General features: G+C 40.9%; 1 protein-coding gene across 1 annotated transcript; it reads left to right on the top strand.

Annotated features, from left to right (window-relative positions):
* The first annotated feature begins 4,774 nt into the window (after window positions 1-4,774).
* LOC147854509 (uncharacterized) lies at window positions 4,775-7,950 on the top strand. Its single transcript, XM_087330872.1, has 6 exons — window positions 4,775-5,058; window positions 5,256-5,409; window positions 5,500-6,555; window positions 6,684-6,743; window positions 7,090-7,289; window positions 7,446-7,950. Exons 1-6 carry the CDS (start codon window positions 4,852-4,854, stop codon window positions 7,506-7,508), a joined length of 1,740 nt encoding a protein of 579 aa, XP_087186998.1. The 5' UTR covers window positions 4,775-4,851; the 3' UTR covers window positions 7,509-7,950.
* The last annotated feature ends 472 nt before the right edge of the window (window positions 7,951-8,422 follow it).

Below are 8,422 nucleotides of genomic sequence, written 5' to 3'. Positions count from 1 at the left end.
GAAATTTCGATCGTGGAAATAGAGGTCGATTCGGTCAAGGTTGTCACGGTCGGCAGACCCAAGAGCATAACTCCTACCAATGGCAAGAGGACAAGAACAATACCGAAGAGTTCGGCAGAAGGGGGAGTCATCACGCTAGACCAAGCAATCGTAATAAATCAATCAAATGCGGATATTGCGGAAAACTCGGTCACTACGAAGAGGAGTGCCGAAAGAAGAGGCGAGAGTTGGCTTTAACCAGCCGACAACTCACGAATTACGCATCGAATTCCGACTACGATGATCGTAGCAAAATGTTCATGATGAGGCACAAAGCGCACTCAATGGCGACACAAGGTGAAACAAGCACCACACCCTTAGAGAATGTATGGTTTGTTGACTGGGGAGCATCCAACCACATGATGTCTGATGAAGATTGGTTTCGGGGATTACAAAAACCCGAACATCCCGAATATGTCGAGACAGGCGATGACATGACTCATCCAATACAGCATATCGGGAACGTCCCATTCAGAAATGACGGCGAACAAACCTACCTAAAAGAACGTATTGCATGTTCCTACCATCACGAAAAACCTAGTCTCGGTCGGCTAGATTGTCGAACAAGGAATGCAAGCACAATTCAACAATGATGGGTGTTTTATCGACAAAGGCGATCGAGTCGTAGCTCACGGTCATCGTGAAGGCCGTATGTTTATCCTCGAATTGAATGAGGTAAAATCGACCACGTTTGCAAGGGCCTCAAAGTCGAAACCGACCTAAACTTGTGGCACAAGAGAATTTGCCACATCAACCTCCAGAAGCTTCAGAACATGCAATCAAAAGGAATCGTAATCGGACTCCCGAACTTTACCGTGAAGGAGATTAGGGGCGTATGCGAAGTGTGCCAGTTCGGAAAGCAATGTTGACATCCATTCCTGAAAGAGCGGAATGTGAGCAAAGGGATCCTAGATGTCGTACATTCAGATGTATGGGGACCGGCCCAGACAACCACACTTGTCGGATGCCGATATTACGTCACGTTCATCGATGACTTCTCCATGCACACTTGGATCTACCCGATGAAACAGAAGAGCAAAGTGTTCAGACATTTCCAGAGGTTTAAAGCCGAAGTTGAGAAAGCTACGGGTCGACACGTACGCTGCCTTCGATAAGATGGAGGCAAAGAATATTTCTCGGATGAGTTTACGACGTATCTCCAAAACGAAGGAATCCGACGAGATTTTTCATGCCGTCACACACCTCAGCAAAATGGCATAGCCAAGCGAAAGAACCGACACATAGTAGAGGTTGCATGGGCAATGATGAACGAGAAGAACCTACCGAAATCATACTAGGCAGAAGCAGCGAACACGGCCATATACCTCATGAACATGTGCACAACCTTAGGAGTACACGACGCAACCCCCCATGAGAAGTTTCTTGGTAAGAAGACGAACTTATCACATGTTTGTATTTTCGGCTCAATCACTTATCTGCATATTCCTGGTGATACGCGACAAAAGCTCGACTTGAAGTCGGAGAAATGTATCCTCGTGGGGTACTCACTCGAATAGAAGGGGTACAAATGCTACAATCCATCTACCCGAAAAATTTGAACAAGTCGACATGTCGTTTTCGATGAGTCTGCATCCTGGTACGCACCATAGATAGCTTCGACTCCGATTTCGCTCAAACCGGAATCCGTTGAAATAGAGATAGAAGCCGAAGATCGGCTCACACACATGTTTGAAGAAAGCCCGATTACGACGAGGCTTACTGGGCCTCAGAGTGATCAAAGCACATCTCGGCCGAGTCCGACGCTGGACAAAGGGAAGGCAAAAATGTCGGAGTATGAAGACGATCACTTCGACGACAACGAATCAACTCACTCCCTCGATAGTGAGTTTGAAGGCCTCAACACCCGGACAAATGGAACGAAGAAAGCCTTAGTATCCATGAACGAAAAGCTACGTCGGTCCACCCGAGAAAAGAACCTCGTAAGACATTACGGCTACGACAAGTACATGGCGTATCATTACGCCTTTATGATGAAGATAGCGTTAGTACGAGAGCCGGAAACTCTTTTCGAACCGTAAAGGATCTGCGATAGGTCGACGCGATGAATGAAGAAATGCAAGCCCTATGCAAAAACGAGACATGGGATCTCATTCCTCACACTCCGCACAAGAAAGCGATTGGCTACAGATGGATTTACAAAGTGAAACACAATGCCGATGGCTCCATAAATTGCTTCAAAGCACGACTCGTTGCGAAAGGATACACACAAACACACGGAGTGGACTACGAGGAGACCTTTGCTCCAGTGGAAAAGATGACAACTGTGTGAACCGAGGTTGCAATTGCAATAGCAAAAGGGTCGCACCTCAATTAGATGGACGTAAAGAACACCTTCCTCCAAGGGGAATTAGAGGAGGAAGTGTACATGATTCAACCACTTGGTTTGGAATCGTGCAATCATCCGAATGTTGTGTGCCGACTCAAGAAGCCACTCTACGGCCTCAAACAAGCACGACGTGTGTGGCATTCGAAGATCACGCAGTATCTTCATCAAATCGGATTTCGAATGTCAATATCTGATAATTCTCTATACATCCAAAACGAGTTAGATAGCCCGATAGTCATCATCCTGTACATGGATTATTTGGTCATCGGAGGAAAGGATCTTGTCGAGATTAACAAGGTCAAAACACTTCTCTCCGGCAAATTCAAAATGAAAGACCTGCACGAGCTCCATTACTTCTTAGGCATCGAAGTAATTTGGACACCAGTCGGTATAATGATCTCACAACGACACTATGTCCTCAACTTACTCTTCAAGTTCGGGATGACGGAGTGCAAACATGTGTCCACCTTGCTTGACCCTAATCTTAAGCTTGATGTCGATTCTGTCACGTGCGAGTGCGAGCCAACTCAGTATCGCCAATTGATCGATAGCCTCATCTACCTAACCATTACACGACCCAACCTCAACTATTCGGTCGGCCTACTTAGCCAATTCATGCAGAATTCGCAGAACCTTCATCTTGATTGCGCTAAGAGGGTACTTCGGTACGCCAATGGTACGATGGATTACGACATCACATACAGGTCAAATACAATAATTCAACTCGAAGGGTATACATACGTTGACTGGGTAGGTTATAAAGCAGATAGACGGTCAACATCAGGATTCGTCTTCTCCCTCGATAGTGGAGCAATCTCATGGAGTAGCAAGAAGCAACCGGTGGTCGCACTGTCGAGCACGGAGGCCGAATACAGGGGCGCGACGGTCACCGCGTACGAAGCCGTATGGCTCAAGCGTATACTGAAGGATCTGGGCGTACCCATCAAGGATCCGATTCGTCTATACTGCGACAACATGATCAGTATCTACTTGGCACGGAACCCCGTATTCCATGCGCGGACAAAGCATGTCGAAGTGCACTACCACTTCATCCGCAAACACGTGCCGGTCGGAGATATCAACTTACAACACATCAACAGGAATCTACAGGTAGCCGACATTTTCACAAAAGCCATAGGTATCGACAAGCTTCGGGAGTTCACGATGAACCTTGGCCTATCTATTCATGACCAGCCGAGCTTGCAGTGAACTGATCGATTGATTGAAGTCGAACAAGGAATACGCAACTGGAAAAACCGAATAATCGAAATTTGAAGCATTCTGAAGACCGATCTGAAACAAATCTTCGAAAACCCAGAAGTTGTGTTCGAAGGGGCGTGTTGAGAATCGAACTCAACTTCCCATAGGAATAAGTTTCACACTAGCTCATGGAAATACCAGGCTAGTTTTGTAAATAGTAGAAAGGGCCTTTGCCCTAGTTTAGTTGGTATTTAAACCAACCTTTTGTAACTTTGTTACTGTTGGATGATAATATACAGTCTTCTTGGTTAAAGAGCTCTCTCACTCTTTCTCTCTGTTGCATACACACACATAGACACTCACAATCCTTCCTCTGCATACAATCACTCTCCTTTCTTTACAAGTTTTAAGTTGATTTGTTATTTGAAGCTTAAAGTTTGAAGTTTATGGAATTTTTTAAGGTATGAATTTCAATGTATGTATAGTATTTCTCATTTGAGTTTTAAGTTTTGGAGTTTCAATGCGTGTAAATTGAAGCATGGTGTTTTAAGTTTGGTGTAATTGGAAGTTTTTGAGTTTTACAGTATGTAATTTCAAGCATTAAGTTTTAATTTCGGCGTAATTGAAAGATTTTGTTTTTTGATGATGCATATTGGCGTGTAATTTGAAGTTTTAATCTTTAACGTATCTGTAATTTGAAGTTTTAAGTTTGTGTGTAATTGGAAGTTTTTGATTTTTTAGATGAATTTTGGTGTAAGATTTTGATGGCAAATTTTTGTTCTACACTTGGAAATTTGTAAAGTTTTTGATGTCTGAATTTGAACCAGGCTCCTGCCTTGAGACGGTCGGGCTCCTAGAGACGGAGGCTAACAGTGAGTCAGGCTCTTGTCCTAAGTTGGCCAGGCTCCTGGTGACAAAGGTTGTCAAAGAGTCGGGTCTCCTGGTGATAGGGCTGTCAACTTTTTGGGTGGCGTATTTTTAAAAAATATCCCGGTCGGATGGTGCCTAGCAGAAGCACCCTCGGCTACTCGCCCTACACCGTTTGAGGCCACGATTCCCTCGCCAAGCCTTTTTATGTTTTGTTAGCAGTTAGCGACGAGCTACATACATACATACATACACATACATACATACATCCATTGATATATATTTCCATCGAATCTGTTATATTCTATGGAATCCATTTTCAAAATTTAAATCGTTTTATTCATTTGCTCTCGCGCGCTCTCGATTCCTTCCTTCCTTCTCTTCATCCATTCCGATCCATGGCTTCTTCTACTGCTACTGCTACTGCTACTGCTACTACTGTTACTTCTTCTTCTGATTTTGGTGACGACGATGATGATGGTGTCCATGGACAGCGCATGAAACCTCTCTCCACCATCGAAGCATTCATTCGAACCAGAAATGCCGCCCATCACTTGATTGACAGGAAGAAGAATGTACTTAGCTCTACTGCATCTGCACATCAGGTACTGCTCAAAGTTAAATGTCCTAAACATGAATCTTGTCAAAGACGCAATCCCAAAATATCGGCTAACCCGTAATTGTCATGAATATCTCACATATTTTTCAACAGCGTAAGACCAAGGGCTGAAAAGCCTTAAGTCATGATCTCATGTATCGAGATCAAGTTGAATCTTCTTCTGTTTTTCATGTCTTTTATTAGGCAATTTCTTCTATGAGACAAAGACCGAGCGACAAACATAGCTGCATCAATAAAGAGAATAACAATCCTCGTACTGGAGGTCGCTTCATGCAAGAATCACGATCAAAATCAAAGATACAGAAGCAATTGGAAAATACGAGTAAGGAATGTGAAGGTAAATCTTAAATCGTATCTTCTTTATTTCAATTCGTTAATCTTAATGATGGTCTTAACGCTCTCTCTCACACACATAAGATGATTACAGGTCAGATGAACAAATTAATAATTGGGAGGATGAACCACAATCATCGTCATAATAATCCTCGAACTTTATCACTAAAAGACAAAAAGAGAACACTCTCTCATGGTTATTCCGATACCAAGCCACCTGTATGCCTCAAACCAAAGAAATGCATGAAAACGCATACTAATGCCCGGAAGAAGAATGTGAAAAAGAAACAGTGCTTTATTGCTGATTCACATCAGAAAGATTTCATTGAGGAAACGCATCATTTAACATTGCCAAATCAAATAGATATATTGCCGAATGCTGAAGACCTGAGCTTCCAGGTTGACAGTACTCACGTTCAATTGGAACAAAATGTAAGAGAAATTCATCCATATGATAATTTAGCAAAAGAAGGAAAGTTCTTTGGAGACCAACTATCAAGTATCAACATAAATTGTCATCGAAATGATTCGGTTGGATCAATGGAATTGCTTCCAATATATGATGATCACGGTAGAAGTGCAAAAGTTGAAACTCAATCTTGCAATAACTCATTTGACTCTCTAATTGAACAAAATTTGATCTCATGTCATGATTCAGAAAATGGAATTGATATAAGAGACCATGCAAAGGATCTTAATAATGTAACCATTGATATGCGGAAACGCCCTTTTAGAGAGCTAAGTATGAAGGCAAGTATATTATTGGGAGAGCTCAATCCTGGTATAATCAATAGAGTGAGAGATAGAAAACAAGTTCGAGCTGCACTATGTGCTATTATTGGGTCTTCTTACATGATGTCAAGTGGCATAAAAAGCCAACAAATTCAGTCACAACATGGAAATTTGCTTTTAAATACTGAGCCCTATGGCTTAAGGTTAGCGAAAAGATCAAAGAAAGACGATGGAAATAGGTTAATTAAAGAGAATGGTAGTCACATCACACTTCATTCTAGTGTAGTCTCTGGTGTGACAAGTCAAAGGGATTGTGGAACAGAAAATAATCCCTTAGAGAAATTATGCGAGAATCGTCAAACAAACTATGGCATTACCAATGGTGCAAGAAACAACAATTCGGTTCATGGTAGTGAAGGTCAGTAAAATTTCTCTCTTTGTCTGTTTCTATATCTCTATCTCTCTCTATATTTATGTAACTATCTTTACCTATATCTAATATATCAACATCAGGTAGAAAGTTAATGTTCACTTTTTAAATTACAGCTGATATTGCTTTATGTTGGCTGGAATTGCTGCGTCTTGATATCAAAGGGAGGCTATCTGGTAATTAACATAAATCAACTATGATGTCTAAGTCTTAAGTTTTCTTTGTATGTGTGTGTATACATGTCTAGTTACATTTAGCATGTTGTACTTCATATAGCCACAATGTCATGGTGAATCATTATCCTATTTTTTAATTTATCATAAAATTTAGACATTTTCCAATTTATCCACGACGGAAAAGGGACCACTTTACCTTCTATTGTTTACATGTCCTGAAGTTTAACACTATGTGCTAAAATTTGTTTCGCATAGCGTAGCATATAATGTTAAACTCATCAAATCTATGTTAAGTATGCCTAGCTCATGTGCACTGTTTATTGCTAACTCGGATAACATTTTGTAGCATTAAAACGAAGTAGAAGAAGACTTCGTTGTGTTCTGTTGTCGGGAAACATGGATGAAAAATCAAATTGGTATAGTGCTGAACAACTCAAGAAGCCCATAAATTGGGATGGTATTGGGAAAGATTGGAATGAGATGCACAAATGGAGAGCTTTTTTCTTGCACATGGATAGTGTATTATTTGCAGAGGCTGTTGGACTTGTAAGAAACTTTGCCTTTTAATCCCTTTCTGTCTCTTTCTCTATATGTATATATTCAAATTCCTTATCATTCAGACAACTTTTAATATATGTATATATGTGCAAATTCCTTATTTGTAAGGAACAAGCTTATTCGTATGATAAAATCTTGATGCAGGAGAATTGGTTAGGTCAAATTACAGAGATGCAATCACAAAGCCAAAAGATCAAGGGCTTTTGAGAGAGTTTGTAAGGTCCAAACTTGGAGCATTACATATTTATGTGAGCTACTTGAGTGTGTGGTGATCATATTATCCACGACCTTTTGAAGTAATGAGCTGTAGGGTTTGAGACATTGATGGATGCTCGGCAGATTCCTTCCGTTTGTATCCTAGTGGTAAGCCATATTTGTGCTAACCTATATATCTTGTGTTTAGGTCCCTCTAACCTCACTAATTTACAAGATGCCATTGTGTAAATGTGCTTGTCCCAATGAGAAGTCTTACATTCCACCTCACGTAAATAACAGTCCTAGTGGTAGAGCTGCTGACCCATAGGGGGTGATGCGAAAGAGTGTGTACGTGCATGATATTGTTCTAGAGTATAGGCTCTATGGATAATATAGACTACTTGGAGATTTGCGCAATTTACATCTAATCCAATGGGCAATTTAAGTTTCGTTATCGAGATTCGACAAGCTATCTCTGTTTGTTATGTCTTCCATGGCATTGATGGTGTTACAACTTACAATTTTATGCCCTAGTCTTTGAATTTTTTATGATTTGACATGTTGGCTTTCTTTTGTGAATTTAAGGTTTCCCACATTTAACATCAAGTATTGGTTTAAAATGAGTGTGCACCAAATGTAGGGCGTTGAAAGTTTGTGTTTTATTGGGCAATGCTAAAAAAAGTGATGCATTTGCTCACATGCTAAGAATTAAGTGTTGCTTATATGTAGGGTCACCCAAAAACTTGAGATGCCATAATGTACTTTATTTATGAGTACTTTAGATGATTACTAAGAAAATTGTAGATAGGCACATGGCCATGTTTGCGTAAAATTAAAAGAGTTTGGTGCATCAATTTCTCAATTGGATTTCCATTGTAGATCTACCTTAGAAGCGATCGATTGTTTTAAGGTCCCATTTTAAGGCA

Source organism: Azolla caroliniana, unplaced genomic scaffold, assembly GCF_043228905.1.
Source record: "Azolla caroliniana isolate FFs.n. ecotype wild unplaced genomic scaffold, voAzoCaro1.0.p SCAF_15, whole genome shotgun sequence".
Classification (NCBI taxonomy): domain Eukaryota; kingdom Viridiplantae; phylum Streptophyta; class Polypodiopsida; order Salviniales; family Salviniaceae; genus Azolla; species Azolla caroliniana.
This window is presented reverse-complemented; position numbering and strand designations above follow the sequence as displayed.

Coding starts and splice junctions, on each gene's coding strand:
- LOC147854509 (XM_087330872.1), top strand. CDS start 4,852: ATGGCTTCTTCTACTGCTACTGCTACTGCTACTGCTACTACTGTTACT. Junction 6,556..6,683: donor TTCGGTTCATGGTAGTGAAG/GTCAGTAAAATT, acceptor TTTAAATTACAG/CTGATATTGCTTTATGTTGG. Junction 7,290..7,445: donor TTGCAGAGGCTGTTGGACTT/GTAAGAAACTTT, acceptor ATCTTGATGCAG/GAGAATTGGTTAGGTCAAAT.